The sequence below is a fragment of the Heterocephalus glaber genome, unplaced genomic scaffold (assembly GCF_053883595.1).
Source record: "Heterocephalus glaber isolate CG9 unplaced genomic scaffold, H.glaber_assembly_v1.0 deba00000331, whole genome shotgun sequence".
NCBI lineage: Eukaryota > Metazoa > Chordata > Mammalia > Rodentia > Bathyergidae > Heterocephalus > Heterocephalus glaber.
In genome coordinates, this window is record NW_028258142.1 from 58,388,225 (window position 1) to 58,408,835 (window position 20,611).

The 20,611-nt window shown below is 38.7% G+C and overlaps 1 protein-coding gene across 2 annotated transcripts in view; it reads left to right on the plus strand.

Annotated features, from left to right (window-relative positions):
* The first annotated feature begins 266 nt into the window (after positions 1 to 266).
* Usp14 (ubiquitin specific peptidase 14) overlaps positions 267 to 20,611 on the plus strand; it is a 33,932-nt gene continuing 13,587 nt past the window's right edge. The window contains exons 1-7 of one of the 2 annotated variants that reach the window (XM_087189905.1): positions 267 to 500; positions 5,559 to 5,704; positions 7,210 to 7,242; positions 14,078 to 14,182; positions 15,248 to 15,351; positions 16,741 to 16,799; positions 19,916 to 20,046. In XM_087189905.1, the coding sequence (XP_087046031.1) occupies positions 485 to 500; positions 5,559 to 5,704; positions 7,210 to 7,242; positions 14,078 to 14,182; positions 15,248 to 15,351; positions 16,741 to 16,799; positions 19,916 to 20,046 (594 nt within the window). In that variant the 5' untranslated portion in view covers positions 267 to 484. Of the gene's footprint in view, positions 501 to 726; positions 777 to 5,558; positions 5,705 to 7,209; positions 7,243 to 14,077; positions 14,183 to 15,247; positions 15,352 to 16,740; positions 16,800 to 19,915; positions 20,047 to 20,611 lie in introns of those variants that run through there. The other variant, XM_087189897.1, reaches the window with a different exon arrangement.

Genomic DNA, 20,611 nt, shown 5'->3' on the forward strand with positions numbered 1-20,611 from the left:
AAGTCACTTTTTAAAAAAAGACAGCCGGCGGGATAGACACCAGATTCCCATTCCGTGAGCGGCCTAGCAGGAAATCACAGGTCCTCTCACCGCCCAGAGGAGCGGAACAGACGTCTAGTGCGCAAGCGCGCACCTGCTCGGTGACTGAGGCCACGCCCCCACGCCCCTTGCCCCTCCTCTGCCTCTGCCCGCCCCTCCCATCCTGCCTTCTCGGCGCCTCCGGCTCTCCTCCGAGCCCGCCTCTGCCCTCCAGGCCCCGCCCTTTCCGTCACGCTGCGCCTCCGCCCCGCGGTCGCTCGGCGGGCGAACTGCGCGCTGTGCGTCATCGTTAGTGGCCGGTTTGAATGAGCTTCGTCGCGCCCGATCCGCCGCCACCGCAGCGCGTCCGCCTTGGCTACCGCCACGAGCTTTCTCTGGTCCCTTTCCCTTCGCTGACCTCGCCAGGCTCAGCCCGCCAGCGCCCCCGCCCGCCTCGCGCCCCACCATGCCGCTGTACTCGGGTGAGCTCCGGCCTCGTCTCGCGCCGCGCTCTCGGGCCTCCCGAGGCCTCCGCGCGGGCCTGGCCTGCAGAGGCGGCGCCGGCCTCGGGAGGCCCGGGGAAGAGCGCGGCAGGCGGCGGCACCGGGATGACCCGGGAGCGGGATGGCCACGTGCGGGAGCGCTTTCCCCGAGGGCCGGAGGGCGGGCGGGGTGGGAGCGGGAGCGGAGGTGGGGCAGCCTCTCGGAGTCGTGACTCTGCAGATAGTTTCTGTCGCTGTCCTAGTGTGCCGGGAGAGGTGAGGGTGTGTCCCGGGGCGCCGGGACCGGGCTGGAGGTGCAGAGCGTTCCTGTGGGCTTCTCGGCGGTAGCAGTGGAAGGGAGCGGGGAAGGAGGGTAGGATGGAGGGACCTGGGATGTGAAGAGAGAGAGCCTTCATCCCGCATGGGCTTTCCCTGTTGCCTTTGCCTCTGCCGTCCCTTTTGTAATAATTTTAGTTCTAAACGAACCAGTGTTGCTGCTTTTTCGTTTTCATTTTTCACCTGTTGTATTGGATTTCTTTATCAGAAGCCTTGTTCGCTTTGAGAGGTAGATGGATGCCGATATCCACGGGCGTCATTTTTTGTTTGATTGGCATTTGACAGGGATCATTTGCTTGACGGCCGCCTATGGTATTGGTCAGAGGTTATCTTCTTACGTAGTTTCTGGACCTTAACTGTTTCTCAGTCTTATTCAAAATGACACCTAGAATGTGTGTGGCAGCTCTTCTTGACTGTGGATATGTGACTCATTGAACATTCCTGACTTTATTCTGTCATACTTCCTTTATTGATTTAAAGATTTTCGAAGAATAATAGGAATCGAAAGGGTAATTTTAAATCTCAAGGTGAATTCTTTCTTGATACTTAGAGTCATGAATTCAGTGCTTTAGCAATGATGGTTCAACCGCCCTTCTGAAGCCACAGCAATAACAGGATGGGTCTGGAAATATTCTATTTGTGCAGTATAGAATTTAGGGGACATTAAGTAATGATGATGAAGAAGACTGTCCAAATACTTAAAGTCCCCGATAGGTTCACATGTAAAAAACAAAACCAGCCTTTTTGTTTTGAAAAAAAAAAAAAGCCACCAGTCACCAACGTTTCTGTTTTAAAAATTGAGTCTGTCTTGAATGTTTCATCAGATCTTTTCCTTATCACCAAAGTCGGGTATTGAAGTAGACTTCTAGAGACATCTTCATATTGACACCTTTGACACCTTTGACATCTTCATATTGAGACTCTATTCTCGGGGTCAGTAAAAAGCCTTATGTTAAAATGAAGAGAACATTTTAGAACATTTTTACTACTTCATAAGATTCAATAAAACTAAACACCAAATACTTAAGTGGTTAGGGTTCAGTAGGATAAAGATTATTGAACCCGTCCTGTGTGCCTGGCATAGAGCTCAGGTTTTATACGTGTTATTTTGATTTAGTCTTCAGCATAATCTTGTGCTACTGGCATGATTCCCTTTTTATGGACAAGCACAAAGTTTAAGTAGCTTGCCCAGCTAAATAAATTTAATACTATTTTGATTTAGTCCTCTATCATCTTTAGCTTGTACTGTTCTTTTTCCTTTAAATTCTTTGTGGTGCTGGAGATGCCCAGGGATTCAGGCATACTAAGCAGGCACTTCGCCCCGGAGCTAGGTCTCCAGCCACCCAATGTTATGTCATACGTTGGTGATCACAGTTGTGCCGCCTTCAAATCCATTTTCTCTTCTACTCCTAGAACAGCTAATACCATTCAAACCAGACCATAATGGCCTTCATGGAAACTTCCAGGATTACACTTTGTCTACAATATAAAGCCATATATGTGTTTGTTTTAAGTGAAACTTGTCCTCCTGACTTGTTCCTTCACCAGGCTCTAAGTTTCATCTGCTACTTTCCCTTTATCCTGAGGATTTCTTATATCTCAGAGTACACCGTGCTTCTACAGATTGTTGATTGTTTTTCTAGTCTTTTTTAGGAATATTTTTATTCTTTGGCCAATACCATGTTTTTTCCTTGAGGCTCAAGTTGATAGTCATAATTCAAAAGTTAACATTTCCTCCAAGAAATCTTTCCTTTCTCATGTATTTCATCTGTGTTCTTGTAGTTAATATGCCAAGTTATGTTGTTAATTATTTTAACAACCTCATTACACTAAATTTATATTGTGTAATGCTCGATATTGTGCTTGTTTTTAAATGAGTGATGACCACCTTCTTTAAACTGGGATAAAATTGGGATTTGGAGTCAGGGTCAGGTTTTCAAATTTCGATTTCAGAAGTTGGAAATCAGGCAGCTGTTGCTTGTGGATTCTCATTTTTGATAAGATACAAAGTTTTTAGTGCAGACCATGTATATTCTTGATTGTTGTTATTTATATATTTCAAAAGTTAGCAGTTTTATGAGGCTCTTTGCTTCTTTGTTTTCTGACACTAGGGGTTGAACCCATACATACTAGGCAAATGCTATACCACCGAGCTACATCCCCAGCCTCACTTTTTAAATTTAATTCTATTTTGAGACTGGGTTTTGCTGAGATGCACAGTCTGGTCTTGTATTTGTAATCCTCATGCTGTAGCCTTCCAAATAGCTGGAATTACAAGGTGCGTGCCACCATGCCCCGATGTGATCTTTGTGTGTGTGTGGTAAAAATATTTGTAGCAAAATTGTGATCATTCTGCCTAAGCTTCCTGAGTAGCTGAGTCTGTAAATGCACACCACAGCACCCAGCCCTATTTTAACCACTTTTAAGTATTAAATAGGATGTCATTGGGTATATTCACTTTTTTTCCCCCTTGGCAGTATTGAGGATTGAACTCAGAGCCCTCATATCCCCAACCCTTTTTAGTTTTGATTTTTAGACAAGGTCTCACAAAGTTGCCCAAGCTGGGCTTGAATTTGCAGTCCTCCTGCCTCAGTGCCCTGGAGTGGTGGTATTATAGGCATGTTCCACCACACGTTTGTATTAATTTTTTTTTTTTTTTGGTACAAGGGATCCAACTCGGGACCTTGTGCTTGTGAGGCAGGCAGTGGAACCACTGAGCTAAATCCCCAGCCCTGTTTATATTAATATTTTGAATATTATTAATATTTTGACCATCATTACCATCTATTTCCACCCAGAACTTTTTTATTTTCTCAAACTTAAACTGTGCACCCACTAATCAAAACTCCCACCTGTGCCTCATAGCACACAACTGAAATCTCATCATCACTCAGGAGGCTGAGACAGGAGGATATCAAGTTCCAGGTGAGCCTGAGCTACAAAGCAGGTTCAAGCCAGCCTGGACTGTATATTGAGACCTGATCTCAAAAAAACCGAAATAAACTCCCTGTTTTTGCGTACCTAGCCGCTGACACCAACATTTGCTTTTTGTCTATGAATTTGACTATTTTGGATACCTCATATATGTGGAATCATATAGTCTCTTAGTGACTGGCTTATTTCAGCTAACATAGTGTCTCCAATCCATCCATGTTGTGGCATTTGTAAGAATTTCCTTCTTAAGACTGAATACTATTCTAGATTGGGTTATTCCCAGTTTTTCTTCAGTTATGCCATGAACATGAGCATATAAATATCTGATTCCCTGCTTTCAGCACTTCTGGATAGAGTTGTATAAATTTAAATTTTTTTTTTTTTTTTGAGAAAATGCCATATTGTTTTCCACAGTGGCTGCCATGTTACATTTCTACCAACAATGCTCAAGGGTTCTAGTTGCTCCATATCCATGGCAACAGTTGTTATTTTTTATTTAAAGAAAGATTTATTTTTGGTGGGGGCAGGGCAGTGCTAGAGATTGAACCTAGGGCCTTATCACTGAGCTGCATCCCCAGCTTTTTTAAATTTTCTGTTTATTTTGTGACGGGCTCACTCAGTTGCTAACTTGCCTGGGCTGGGGTCAGACTTTGGATTCTCCTGGCCAGAGTGCTGGGATCATAGGGGTGTGCCACCTTGCCCAGCTGCCCAGCCGTTAAAAAGTATAGCCATCCTAGTGGCTGTGAAGTAGGCGTTCTGTATTTTTTAATGATTTCAGTTTATCTTTAGATTCTTCTTAATATTTGAGAACCTCTTTCTCAGGAACAGTACCTTATATTCCTCCCACAACTTTTATCTTATTCATAGTTTGTATTCCTTAACCTGTCCTCTGTCCTTTCTCTGAGATTTTTTTCTTTTTGTAAATTGGCCTTTTCCCCTTTACTCTGTTGAATGATTCTTTAGTTAAACATATCATGAAGGTCGTGAACCTTATTCTAGAAAATAATTCAGTGTGTTCAGAGATTCACTTCAGTTTGCAGAGATTGTTGGAGTTGATATAAAAGACTTGGGTACTTATTAACCAGTTTTGTGACATTTAGAGAATCAGTTTCTCTTAAGTCTCACTTTATTTATGTAATGAGAAGTTGGATTAGAGCTAGTGAAATTTTACTCAGGACCCACTGCATGCATGTCATTCTTTTTTTTGGTTTTTGGAGACAGGGTCTCGCTATATAGTTCAGGCTGGTCTTGAACTCACTATATAGCTCAGGCTGGCCTCAGACTCTTGGTGATCCTCCTGCCTCAGCCTCCCAAGTGCTGGGATTACAGGCATGCACTACTACACTGGCTCCATATCATTCTTTTTTTTTTGGAGCTGGGGATCGAACTCGGGTCCTTGCACTTGCGCAGCAGGCGGCGAAACCACTGAGTTAAATCCCCAGCCCTGCATATCATTCTTGATTAAGTAGATATTACTGGCATAAAAAGATAAAAACATGAAGGGCAAGTTTGATTTTCGAGAATAGCCTAAATCCAGGCTTAGTGATACATGTACCTGTAATTCCAGCAATTTGGCTTGTCTCAAAATAAAAAAATAATTAAAAAGGCTGGGAATGTAGCTCACTAGTGAGTTCCTTGCCTAGCATGTATGAGGCCTTGGGCTCAATCTCCTCCAGTAGAGGTAGGGGGTGGAGGGGGAAGAATTAGCCTGATAGATGACCCCTAAGGTTTTTCTAAGTCTGAAGCCTTATTTTATAAATGAAAAAACACTATGATTTTTGTTTGCAGTTACTGTAAAATGGGGAAAGGAGAAGTTTGAAGGCGTAGAACTGAATACTGATGAACCTCCAATGGTGTTCAAGGCTCAGCTGTTTGCGCTGACTGGAGTCCAGCCAGCCAGGCAGAAAGTCATGGTGAAAGGAGGGACACTGAAGGTACATTCAGCCCTGTTTCATTATATGCTGTTATTGTAACATTGAAATATTTTTATTTGCTGAGAGTATACGGTCTGTGGGGTTTGTCTGTTCAGGTTGTATAGAAGGAACACTGTACCTATTTCAGGACACTATATAAAAGTATCATTTAAAAGGTTTTTGGGGGATACCAGGAATCAAACTCAGGACATTGTACTTGCCAGGCAGATGTGGTGCTGAGCTACGTCCCCGGCCCCAAAAAGTTTATTTTGCAATAGAAACCTCTGCAAAGTGAGGATATATTAAAGTATTGATTTTATTTTGTTTAGACTACTATAATATTTATTTGTATGTCTAGTAATTTTATGTTACATGGAAAATTTTTTCTGTTAAAAATATGCAACAACATGGGTAGACTTGTTTAAAAAATACTATAGAATGTATTTTTGTATGTGTATTTGGATGTTGAAATTCAAAGCACTGCAACATCTTTACCAAAGCCCTGATTGGTATATATTGAAATATATTAGAATATTGGAAAACTTTAATTTTTTTTTCATTTTCCTTTCTTAGATCCCACACATTAAAGAAGACTCCTTTTATTTTAAGAGTAATTACTACCTCCTATCTTATGATGGGGGAAAAATAATTTTAAGAAGAAAGAAAAGGAACTGATTTTTCTTTTAGTTATTTTGGTGTTTTTTTGTTTTGTTTTGGTTTGGTTTTTTTGAGGCAGGGTCTCCCTGTGTAGTTCACGCTGGCCTTGAGCTCAATGTGTAGCCCGCCTAGTCTTGAACTAAGGGCAATCCTTCTGCCTCAGTCTCCCAAGTGCTGGGATTGTAGGCATGTACCACCACACCCAGCTTGGTCCTTGATTTTTATTTAACACATCAAAGTGAAAATATTTCTCAAATTTCTTCATAGATGTAAAATTTAGGACTTGAGAAAGATTTTTGGACATGGAAATATTGTTAAGATTGTTTGCACTGGGCCATCTGGGTTATTCCCTTGATATAATTTTTGTTAGCACTTGTATTCTGATTGTCTTGGTTTGGATGATAAATTATATAATTGCATTAGTGATTTAGCCCATCTGTCATAAGTTACTGTTCATTCTTGTCATATAAGCTAGTGATTACCTCTTCTGTTTCCAAACTTGCAGAAAATTAGATCTGTCATTTGTCATCAGTCAAGCATGTAGTACTTGCTAAGTATGGCCTCAAAATTTGCAGCAATCCTCCTGCCTCAGCTTCCCAAGTATGGGGATTCTAGGTGTGCGCCACCACACCTAGCTACTTGCTAATTGTTTGAAGTACTTGTTACTGCCAAGTTTACTGTCTTCATTGTTACTTTATGTAGTTTAAGCAGTTGTTTGAGTACTTGACTTTAGGACTGCATATGTTTAGAAACTTATTGTAGTAATTTTGAACAAAATTTATACGCACAATAAATTTTATTTTGAGGTAGCTTAAGACAGTACTTGTACAGAGATGGTTAAATGTTTTTTGTTTTTGTCTTTGAAACAGGATGATGATTGGGGGAACATCAAAATAAAAAATGTAAGTATTGACTTATTGTAGTATCGTAACCTACCTGTTGCACCAAAATAAATTCCAAATGATTTTTTTTCCATGTACACATGCAGTTGTTCCAGCGCCATATATTGAAAATGCTTTCTTCTTCCCATTGATTTGTGTTAGTTTTTCTTGAAAAATCGACTGTAGGTCTGTTTTTGGGCTCTTGCTTCATTGATCTTAATTACCAAAGCTTTATAAGAATGTTCTGAAATAATACAGTACTAAGTTCTCTAACTTTTTCGCATTTTTCAAGAGTATTTTAGTTCATTTGCATTTACTTACTGTTTTAAAATAAGTCTGTCAGTTTGTGTAGTTTGATGCCTGGGATTTTGTTGGCGATTACATATAATGTATAGTTCAGTTTGGAGAGGATGAATCTTCATATTGAGTATTATAATCCTTGACTATATACTTCCCCATTTATTTAGGTCTTTATTGTAGCCTAGAAGAATTGTAGTTTTTCAGTATGAAGATAATGTATGGATTTTTTTTTTCTCTCTGTCATTGGGCTTTGAACTCAGGGCCTCATAAATGTTAGGCAAGTGCTCTACCACTAAGCTGCAATCTTCCCTTCCCCTTTTTTAAATATAGGGATTGAACCCAGGGCCCTCACACTGAGCTACAACCCCATTCCCTGCCTTTTAAAAAGTTTTCAGAAAGTATCTCACCAAGCCACTAAGTTGCCCAGGCTGGGCTTGAACATGGGATCATGGGATCCTCTTCCCAGAGTGCTGGGGTCACAAGCATGCACCACCATGCATGTGGCTTTTATTTTATTTTATTTCAGATTATCTGCTTTGAATAATCTACTTTGAACTTGTGATCCTCTTGAGTGGCTGCTCTTGCAGGCTTGCCATTATCATGCTCAGCCTTGTAGTTTTTGTTACATTCTTAGAACCTAATGTTACTTTGCTGTAGCAAATGATATTTTTAAAAAATTGATTTCCTATGTTAATGACTAGAATAGTAACATGTTACTGATTTTTTTTTTAGTTTATTTCATCCTGCGACCTTATAATTAATTACTTATTGGTTCTAGTAGCTTTTGTGTAGATTCCATTGAGTTTTCTATGTATATAGTCATATTATCTGTGAATAATGATAGTTTTACTTCTCCCTTTCTAATCTTTATAATTTCTAATTTTTTGGAGGTGTAATTGATAAACAATGACTTCTAATTTCTTTTACTTACCTAACTTCTTGCTTGACTTCTAGTAGTGTTGAATAGAAATTGATGAGAGTGAACATTATTATTATTATTATTATTATTATTATTATTATTATTATTATTATTATTTTAGTGGTACAGAGATACTTTACCACTGAGCTACATTCCCAATCCTTTTGTATTTTTTAAAAATACAGGGTCTTGTGAAATTGCAGAGGTTAATTTGATCCTCCTGCTGTGGTGCCCAGCTCACAGGGTAGTGTATAAATCAGTTGGAAAGGTAGAATCTCTGAAGCCATGCCAGTGACTAAAATCACATCGTACACTAAAATCTATTTGTCTGCTTTACATTTAGAATGAATTTTACATTGATAAATGATTTTTATAGCATATATTGGTCATTTGGAAAAGGCTGGTGTCCTGAATTGTTTAGATCTTATATACATTGATACATTTCATTACACAGTATAAAAGCATTGCATTCTTTAATATCATTACCATTCTCAATAGAAAAATCTTTATTGGAAAGCTGCTAAGTGCATAGTGAAGTAAAAATTCCTAATGTTCATGTAGATGCTCTAATTTTATCATTGGCAACTATAAATATTATCAGTTGTTTTCCTTGATGTGACAGGTTCACTTTGTTCATTTTGAGGAAATGTAAGCTAAATATCCACATCCAAAGAAGTTACGAGATGTGGATTATTTTAAGTAAAAATGGTACTCCATGAGAAAAACCCCTAGTCTACAACTCTTAACTTGCACAGGTGCTTTTCCTGAAGACTACTATTGCTTATTGATATCCAACACGTTTTTATGGGAACTGCATATTTCTAATACAGAACATCAAAAGAAAGATATTCAGAAGTTGAGATTTAGTAAAATTAGTCATTTTTATTCATTTTGTTGTCACTGCTTTGATACATGGTAAGCTGCTATCAGTTTTAGTATATCTTTAGTACCATCAATGTGATGTCAAAATAGTGGAAAATGGAAGTAACATACTAGTATTATGAAAGTAATTTTGACTATGCTGACTGAAAGAAGCTTAGGGACCAGTGGAGGTTCACAGATAGCACTTTGAGATTTGCAGCCTGGGATAATCCCTTGAAATGATACATTTGCCTCATCAATGTGTTGTTGGCTTTCATTTTCTTATATATTTCAGAGGACATTTACATATATATTCATGAGGTATATTAGTCTGTATTTCCTAATGACTTTCCTATTGTGATCGGGGTTATGATGGACACATAAAAATTTGGAAAATATATTATCTTTTCTGAGTGAGTTTAAGGTTTTTTTTTTAAGTATTTGAAATAAGTTACCAATGAATTCTTTCTGGACCTGAGTTTTCTTTGTGGGGATTTGTTTGATCAGTATTGTTTTCATAGTAGATGTAGGGGTTTTTTATTTTTATTGTTGTTTTAGATTTTCTCCCTTTGTAAAACACTTTTGATGAGTTTTATCTTTCAAGGAATTTATTTTAATTTTGGTAAATTTATTGGCATAATATCCAAAATATTAACTAATTTATCCGTTAGTATCTATAGCGTCTTCATTTATATTCCTTCTCATTCTTGGTATTTAGTAAGATTATATATTTTTGCTACTTGTGTTTTGATCAGTGTTGCTAAGGATCTATCGATAAACCTTTTCAGTACATTATTTGTTTGTTTGCTTATTTGGTACCGGGGATCAAACTCGGAACCTTGCTTGCAAGGCAGGTGCTGGAACCACTGAGCTAAATCCCCGGCCCTTCAGTACTTTGTTGATTCTATATTATTTCTCATTTTCTGTTGTATTGATATTCACTCTTAAAACTATTTACTTTTTCTCTCTGACATTTAAAATTGCTAAATTCTCATTAAGCCCGTCAAACTGTACCCATAAGTTTTGGGTATGTTGTGATTTTGTTATTGTGCAATTAAAATAATTTTCTACTTTACCTTGTGATTTCATTTTTGACTCATGTTGTTTAATTTCCAGTTGTTTGGAGCTTTTTTCTAGAGACATTCTTTTTTTTTTTGAGGCAGGGTCTCACTATGTAGGCGAGGCTGGCTTCAAACTCAGAGATCCTCCTGCTTCAGCTTCCCAAGTGCTGGGATCACTGGCGTGCAACACCACCACACTCAGCTAGAGACATTCATTTCTAACTTGATTCTCTTGTGATCATATAGGATACTCGGTGTCATTTTAGTCCTTTGAAATGTATTGATACTTGTTTTTATGGCTTGCTCATTTGTTGAATGTTCCATATGTGCTTGGAGACAATATGTAATCAGTCTGCTGTTTAGTAAAGTTTTCCATGTCAGTTTTGTACTGGGGATTGTTTTGCTTTTTGTTTTGCTTTTTGTTTTTGTACCTGGGATTGAACTCAAAGGCACTCTACCTCTGAACTACATCCCCAGCCCTTTTTAATTTTTATTTTGAGACAGGATCTTGCTAAGTTGCCCGGGTAGGGCACATACTTGTGATCCTGTTGCTTCAACTCCTGAGTATTGTGCCACTGAGCTTGGTGGTGGTGGCTGCTGCTGCTGCTGCTGCTGCTGCTGTTGCTGTTGCTGCTTCTCCTGCTTCTCCATCTCCTCCTCCTCCTCCTCTCCCCCCTTCCCTCCTTCCCTCCTTTTTTTCCTTTTTTCTCTTTCCTTCCCTATCCTCCTTCCTCCCTCCTCTTCCCTACATATCAAGTATGTTGAAATCTCCAACTATAATTGTGAATTCATTATTTTTCTTTTTAGTTCTCTTACTTTTTGCTTCATATACTTTGAAATTCTGCTATTAGGTACACACGTGTGTAGAATTGTTATGTCTTGGATGAATTGGCCATGTATCATTATGAAATATTCTTTATCTCTGGCAATCAGTACTATCTAGTTTAAAAATATTATCACCATCCCTAAAAGAAACCTTGTGCTGGGCGTGGTGGCGCACACCTATAATTCCAGCACTAGGGAGGCTGAGGTAGGATCCCACAAGTTGGAGGCCAGCTTGGGCTACACAGTGAGTTCAGGGGTACCCTGAATTACAGAATTACAGGGTGAGACCCTGTCTCAAAAAAAGGGGAAAAGAAACCTTGTACCCTTTAGTAGTTATTTCTTAACAACCCCCCCCCCCCCACCACACACACACAACAAAGGTTTTTGCTTTTTGTTCTGTGGCACAGGAGATTGAACTTAGGGTGTTCATCCTGAGCTGCATACCCAGCCCTTTCTCTCTCTCTCTCTCTCTCTCTCTTTTTTAAATTTTGAGACAGTGTTTCACTAAGTTGTTCAGGCTGCCCTTGAACTTGTGATCTTCCTGGCTCAGCTTTCCAGAATGCTGCGAATTAGATGTGTGCCACCATGCTCGGCTGATTTCCTTATTCTTTCTCAGAAATTTCTTGCTATTGTCACGGATATAAATTCGCTATATGTTTAATCATTTTGTAAAGTTTAAAAAGGAAATTTCATTAAATTTATGTAAAATTTATGATCATATCTTTTCAATAATTTTTAATTTTTCCAGGTCATAATCCTGTTGTGTCCTTCAGTTATTTAACCCCTGCACCCCCATTAAATCCAGGGCCTCCTGCCACTGAGCTACATCCCTAGCCTTTTTTAAAAAAACTTTATTTTGTGTTGGGTATGGTAGTGAACCCCTGTAGTCCCAGCACTCGAGAGGCTGAGGCAGGAGGATTGCTGTGAGTGAGGCCAGCCTGGGCTACCTAGTGAGTTCAAGGCCAGGCTGAACTACAAAGCTAGACCTGTCTCAAAAAAAGTTGCCTAGGCTGGGCTGGAATTGGTGATGCCCCTACCTTAGCCTTTTAAGTAGGTGGCATTACAGGTCTGTGCCTCTATACCTGTGTTAGGTTTCTTTTCTTCTTAGCATCCCTAAGTAAAGCTAATAGTTTTCTTATTGAAGTATTACATAATTTTTGTTATATTTATTCTTAGATGTTTGTTGGTATTCTTTTCTGTTTTCTAGCTAGTTATTGCTGGTATGTTTTGTAAATATTTGATATCTGAGACAGTTGTCTTTGGAAAAAGACTTTTTAGTGACTTAGTACTTCTTTGCAATTGTCATAAAAAGTCTATGGAAAAATATGAAGTGTAGGATGCAGATGTTGGATTCAACATAGGCATTCTTAAGACTATGAATTTGTTGACTTTTCTAATTTCCTAATTTTCAACCTCATTTGGGTATTTGAGAAATTTTCTCTGGCTCTTATTTTCTTCTGTTTTACTGCTGTTCTTTTAAATGTTCACTTCTGGAATCACTTTTCTTTGTCTCATGTGTTCATGTCTTTCTTTCCATTTCAGTTACTGAGTAAAAGAGTAAAATGTTCAGATATTAAGACTACAGTGTCTTCATTGTTTATCTATTGTATGGAATGTTTACATTTATTGAGTATATTCACTTAATGTGTAGAATTCTAAAATTGAATATTTTGCACTGATTTATTCTATGTTTGATTTAATGTTTTCTAGTAAAGGAGATTGCAGTGCTGTGAAAATATTTGTATTCAGCGTAAATAGTTGTTACATAATAGGCCTTTATGGAAAGCATCTTAATACTTTTAGGAGGAGAAAATATGCCACTAAATGTTAATGATCATTTAAAGAATTCCTCCCCTTCCAGTGTCAGAAATATTAGCAGTATTTTATAGCAGTATTTATTTTTTTTTGCGTCTGTTCAGGTATAATTTTATATAGGATAAAACTCAGCTATCTCTTGTTTAAAATTGAATGAATTTGGCTAATTTTATACAGTTGTATAATCACCATTACAATCAAAATTTAGAACTTTCGTCACAAGTGACCCGTAGCCTTGAGCAGCCTCCTCAGGCTTTTTTTTTTTTTTTTTTTTTGGCTTTGAGAGTGAAGAAGTAACCTAAAAGTTTTAATAACAACCAAGTACATAATTTGTATTCAGAATATTAAAAAAAATGTTAGTGACAGTGAGGTAGACAGTTACCTGTGTACATTTCTTTTTTCCAAATATTCTTTCTAGTCTAACTGGATTGTATAAGATCGAGATGCAGTTTCAAAAAATAAATTCCTAAACTTAACTTATGGCTGCACTTTTTACCTAAATACAGTTTCCAGTGATGCTTGTGAAAGCTGGCAGTTATTAAACACCATTAGAAAGTAAAATACTAGTCTTCCAGTCTCAGACAGTCACAGTTTTAGAGCCAATAACAACTTGGGAACAGGTGAAAAACATTTTATGGATGCTTTCTTAATATTCCCAAGGTTATCCTGCACGAAGTGTCTGTTTGATGAGGTCTAACTTATAAAGTTTTACCCACAGTTACCTACCTACTCATCACTTTCTCCTCAGGATGAATTCTGTGCTATTCAATATGGAATGGATCTCACCTGGAAGATTTCTCACATGCATTTTACTCAGGCTTTTTAATTTTTTAACATTTCATTTATGTTCAATAGTTTATTTACAGAGTTGTGTAACTTCACAGTCTCATTTTAGAGCATTATCACTCTCTCATTGTATCGCCAGCTGTAGGTAACTAGGAATCTACTTTCCATCGATATACCTTTTTGGCCAATAAAATAATATGTGTCCTTTATATTCCTTTTTTTATTGGATATAAACAATCAGACTCTTCAGGATTTTCATGAAATTAAAATTTTTTTATATATATAACAGGGGATGACTTTACTAATGATGGGGTCAGCAGATGCTCTTCCGGAAGAACCTGCAGCTAAAACTGTCTTCGTTGAAGACATGACCGAAGAACAGTTAGCTTCTGCTGTAAGACATAGCAAATTTTGTGTTTGATCACTGCTTTTGAACTAGTTATTAAGATGTTGTTCGGGAAGTAGCATCTAAGTGTTCTGGTTTAATCCCTAATATCAAGATGGGTATGTTTTAGCAGTAAATAAGATTTTGTTTGTTGTTGTTGGTTTCTTTTGGTACCGGGGATCGAACTCGGGACCTTGTGCTTGAGAGGCAGACGGCGGCACCACTGAGCTAAATCCCTGGCCTGTTGTGTTTGTTTTGAGACAGGGTCTGGCCTTTAACTTCCTATGTAGCTCAGCCTGGCATCAGACTTAAAGTGATTCCCCTGCCTCAGCCTGAGTGCTGGATTCTAGTTGTGTGCTATAATACTTGGCTGAAGCCTTCCATGTTAATTATGTATAGTTTATCCTGAATATATGTTTTTCCTTTTGTAATGCCAGGGCTCAGACCCAGGGTGTTGTGTATGCTGGGCAAGTGCTCTACCACTGAGCTGCATCCCAGTTGCTATTCTGAATATAAATGAAAAAATCAATTCAGAAACTGGCAAACGCATATGTATCAAATATTTTATTTATTTATTAACACTTAGTATTTATATAGTGTTGTTCTTTTTTTTAAGTATTTCTATGCATTGTTTTGCTGCCTTTTTTTTTTTCTTCTGTTTTTGTTTTTGAGACAGAGTCTCGCTTTGTGATTCAGGCAGACCTTGAACTCACTGTGCAGCCCATACTGGCCTTGAATGTGCAGTGATCCTCCTGCCTCAGCCTCCTGAGTGCTGGGATCATAGGTCTGTGCCACTGTGACTGGCTACTGCTGCCCTATTTTCTTGATAAACCTGTAAAAGAGTCAGGATTGATATGGCTATTATCTTATTTTCAAGAGAGGAACTCAGACAGAATGGCCAGCATAATGCAAGTAAAAATTGTTTGTCAGGGGAAATAGAACACCAATTTAGAGTGAAGGTAGAATATAAATTGGTGGGAGCTGTTAAGTGGTATCTGATTCAGGGTGTGGAGTTTAGTGTTTATATACCTCATGCCATTTTGTAAAAGTTAATTAATCTTTTTTTTTAATCAGATGGAATTGCCATGTGGATTGACAAACCTTGGTAATACTTGTTACATGAATGCTACAGTCCAGTGTATTCGTTCTGTGCCTGAACTCAAAGATGCCCTTAAAAGGTAAGTCTGGAGAGAAATGGTTCGAATCTTGGTTGTGTGAGGGAGGTTCACATTTGTATGAGTAACATCTTTATTGAGGTAGTCATTTATCATACTGATTCAGCCTTTTAAAGTGGTTAGTGGTTTTTATTAAAAGGTTGTGCAATTATCACATCTCTATTTAGAGCCCTCTCCAGAATAACCTCTTATTCATTGACAGACACTTCTTATATCCTTTCACCCATCTCCAGCTCCAAGCAGTGATTAGTCTCCTTCCTGTCTTATATATTTGCCCATTCTGGACATTTCATATGAATGGAACCATACAGTATCTGACGTTCTGACTGGCTTCTTTGACTAGCATAATATTTCAAGGTTATGTTGTACGATGTATCAGTGTATGCACCAGCATCCTCGGCTCCTTTTGGTTTTCTGAGTCAGGGCCTCACTGTGTAGTTCAGGCTCGCCTTGAACTCACTATGCAGCCCAGGCCAGCCTGAAACTTGTGGCAATCCTCCTGCCTCACCTTCCTGAGTGCTGGGATTTCAGGCAAGTGCCACCATGCCTGGCTGCAGTAAATTTTAAAAATTTAAATGTTTCTTATATATTTGGATCACATCTCATATAGAGCACTTCTAGGAAGTTTTCTTATACTTCTTGTCATTTAATCTTGATCCCTTCCACATTCTGGAACTTAAACAGAGTCATGCAGGATGTGCTTTGGGGTGGTTCTGGCTTGTTTTACTCAGCAGCAGTGTTTTGTGTGTGGATCAGTGTTTGAGATTATCGGGGTTCCTGACTCTGTCCGTGGTTCTGGTTGTAGTTCCTGCCAGTGATGGGTGCTGTCAGTGTTGCACACAAGCACAGTTTTCCCCACAGCAGGTGTGCTCTCTCCCTTTCCCCCCTATGTTATGAGTGGTCATTTCTGATCTTTCATGATGAGGTTCTGCTTCAGCACGGTGTTTTATTTCCTTGGATGATGAGCCCTCTGTACTCTCGTAAACCAACTGAACATTGTAAAGCTGACAGTAGAGTTTAAAAATCCTTTAATATAAACCCACATGTTAGAGATACGCAAACCGACTTGAAACTTAGGCAACAATATTATAACAGGGAGTTAGTGCTAAATACAGGTGTGTGATTTTTCCTTTGGTACTGGGAATTGAACTCAGGACCTTGCGCTTGCAAGGCAGGTGCAGATCCTCTGAGCTAAATCCCTGGCTCCAATAGGTGTATGAGTTTTGATTTAAGCATTCTTTTTCTAAGCCGTATATAATGCTTAAATGTACAAAAGCAGAAGAGAAAAGTTATGCTGAGAAACTTGTGGTTGAGGGTATTGGAAGCTCTTTTAACTTATTTTTGAGTTTCAGAATGAATGTAATGCTGTTAATTCTGCTTTCACTTTCCCAGGTATGCAGGTGCCTTGAGAGCGTCAGGGGAAATGGCTTCAGCACAGTACATTACTGCAGGTCAGTGTGTTCACAACACTGCTTTAGGGGAGGGGCATAATATGCAATAAATGGTATTTTTTTACTCTAATCTGTTCAGCACCTTTTCAATTTATACAATTTTTTGTACAACATCACCTCATTTATATTTGCGTGGAATAACTTGGAAATTATTTTATTATCTAAATTCTAAGCCAATAATGGATATTCTTTTTGAAAAATAATCTTTGAATTTTTTTGAATTACAGTTTGGTTTCAGGTTCTGTTAGATATATCTTTGGGAATAACTTTGGGGATAGCTAGAAATAAGTTTTATCGTGGTTGATGCGATCATCTTAAAAGTCTTAGTGGTTGTTAAAGAAGTAATAAGTCTGAGGAGAAAGAGAAATTCTTTTTTATGGTGCTGGGGATCAAACCCAGGGCCTTGTGCTTGTTAGGCGAGCACTGTACTTATGAGCCACATTTCCAGCCGTAGAAATTCTTAAAGGATAGAAATAACTTGTTTCTTTATTACATGAGAAGAAGTTTGGATGGTTTTACAAATGAGTACTCTATTAAATCATTGGACTAGATTGGTAGGGTTTTAAATTGTTTTTTTCCCAACAGCTTTATTGAAATGTAATTCGTATGCCATACAATTCACCTGTTTGAGGTGTACAGTTTTTCTTTCTGGTGTATTCACAGTTAATTTTAGGACATTTTGAAGAAAATGACTTCCAAAACCAACTTAAGTGGACTAAGGGTTGTAGCTCAGTGCCAGAGTTCTTACCTAGTGTGCATGAGGCCCTGGGTTCAATCCCTGGCAACACAAAAAGAAGGGGAAAAGCCCTAACTCCATAACACAACTCCGTAACGTTGAGTAGTAATCTTTTTTCCCCCTCACCACTCCCTCTTCTACCCCAAACATGAATCTTTTTCCTTCTTATAGGCTTGCTTATTTTATACCTTTGATATAAATAGAACTATACAGTGTTGCAGTCTTTTGTGACTGCCTTCTGTCCTGTTCCACTGTAGCCTGTAACAGTGCTTCATTCTGTGTTATTGCCAAATAGCTTCCATGGTGTGGACATGCCACATTGCATTTATCCATTCATCACTGATGGACATTTGGGGTGTTTTCCACTTTTTGACTGTTAAAAATACTGCTAACCTTGATGTACTAATCTTTATGAGGATGAGTGTTTTCCATTCTCTTGGATATTTGTCTAGGGGTGGAATTGCTGGGTCATATGGTAATTTTATATTTAACCTTTTTGAGGAAGCTGCTAGACTATAGCCCAAAGGAAGTATACCATGTTACATCTCATCCAGTAATGTGTTGAAGGTTCTCATTTCTCTGCATCCTTGTCAACACTTAGTATTGTAAGTCTTTTTTTTATACAGCCATCTTAGGGGTACAGGGTGGTATCTCATTGTGGTCATCCATCAACTTTCAGTGCTATCAGCAGTAGGTTTCTTAGCATTACTTAGAGTTATATTTTACTCTCTTTTCCCTGAAAGTATCTTTATTAAAATTTTTAATGAGAAAGTATGACCACTTATAGTTCATTTGATTTTTGCTATCAGTAACTCAGCGTTTCATCAGGCTAATAGTATTGGTGGGGGAAAATACTGTGGTTCAAATTTTTGCTTCTTTATAACTTCTTAAAAAATAAATTTCAATTTACCAAAAAGTTGCATGAACTCACCAGTACTTTTTTTAAAATTAATTTTATTGGTACACACCAGTACTTTTAAAGAAATCATTTGTGTTTTCATTTTTGTATAATGGGCCAGGGATTTAGCTCAGTGGTTTCGCTACCTGCTGTGCAAGTGCAAGGACCCAAATTTGATCCCCGGTACCAAAAAAAAAAGTACATTTTTGTAAAACGGATGCAATTCTCTTCAGCATCATTTTAGAGTAAGGTGGCATGTATCATATCTTTCATTCCTGAGCATTCACTTATTTCCTAAGAATAAAGACGTCATTTATGACAACAAGAGTCATCAGCTTTTTGTGTGTGTGTGTGGTAACGGGGATCAAACTCAGGCCCCTGTGCTTGCGAGGCAGGTGGCAGCATTACTGACAGTCATCAATTTTTAAAATCTGGGAGTTGTAACAGTATTAAATTTAGTACTATAAAGTAGGGACTTTATTCAGATTTTGCCAGTTTCACTATTGCCCACGACATTTACTCCTCTGCTTCAGGATCTAATTTAGGATCACACATAGCAGTTAGTTGTCTCAGTGGTCTTTTAGTCTAGATTGTTTCTTCACCTTTTTCATTCACACTAATGAAATAACTTTCAAGATGCTTTGTTAATGGTATATAGGAAGTATTAATGATACAAGATTGAGTATTGTGTATTTGTACTTTAAAATTTCATTAACATTAAGAGTTTCTCAAATTTTAGTCTTCTCTCTAAAAACATTTCTTAAACATCATGTTGTGTTTTTTTCATTCAGGAACATTTGATCCTGAATAGTGATACGGGACATTTCCCACCCTAGCTTTGAACATAAGGTCTAGTTTTGCTGTACTTGAAGTGTGGTGGGGTGGTAGCTAAAGTCAGCAGAGGGCAGGAAGGGAGGCCTCTGGACTTGGAGAGCACAGCTGGCTTCAGTGCTGGTGGGAGGCACAAGCAGGGGAAAGGCTTTCAAGACGGCAAATTGGTTTGGGTTCTCACCTGTTGGGTACAGTTGAGGAATGTTAATTAAGGAGCCAGGTCTCAACATCCAGGAGTTCAGTGGATAGGAGCCAACTGTGGGTTTAAAGGTAAGTTGGGAGTGGGGCTGACAGCGGCGGAGTGGCAGCACAGTGACATTATGCCTGTTTGATCTGTGGACAGAGGTTATGTGTTCTCGGGTTTGAATGAATGACTCTGCTTTGTTTGGGAGGACAAAGGCTGGCAAGGACAGAGCGGGGCAGAGCCCCCATGTTGTTTATAGCTAGTGACTGCTTATAAGGTCATCTGGTGAATTCAGATTCAAAAATGGGTATTTTACTTTTTCTTATTAGGAGTCCAACAGTTGTGAAACTGTGGATTCACTTAAATGTTGTTAAACGGGTTTTTTTGTATTTAAGAATTAAGTATTTATAGTGCATGTATTAAATATGTCACTGTTTTTCTAAGGTGATGTTTGCTTTGTTTTTAAGCCCTTAGAGATTTGTTTGATTCCATGGATAAAACTTCTTCTAGTATTCCACCTATTATTCTACTGCAGTTTTTACACATGGCTTTCCCACAGTTTGCAGAGAAAGGTGAACAAGGACAGTATCTTCAACAGGTAATCAGGCCGAGGATTTTTTCATTTGTAAATGTAAAATGTAGGTTTCTTGCACTTACCATACTTACTGGAATATATTTGGAAATAACATAAAAATCAGTCTGCTCTTACACCACCACTGTCTCTTGCCTGGAGTCAGGCAGTAGTCTGTTAACTGACTGTCTTGCTTGCTTTTGCGCTTCAGCAGCATTTCTCCACACAGCACTCAGTGTCTTTAAAAGTGTAAATAGGAGCTGCCCATGGCGGTAGATGCCTGTAATCCTAGCCTTCTGGGAGGCTGAGGTGGGAGAATGACAAATTCGAGCTCAGCCTGGGCAGCTTGGTAAATTAAAAGACCCTGTCTCAGAATAAAAAGAAATGGGGATGTAGTTCAGTGCGAAGGCCCTGGGGTCAGTCCCCAGTACCAGAGGGGCCAAAAAAGGAAATAGGGGTTAGGAATGTAGCTCAGTGGTAGGGGCTTGGCAATGTACTTAGTGGTAGATGTAGTTCCTAGGTTCAGTCACCAGAATGACCCCCCCCCCCCCAGTAAAGAAGCAAAAATAAGATCATATTGGGCCCTTATTTA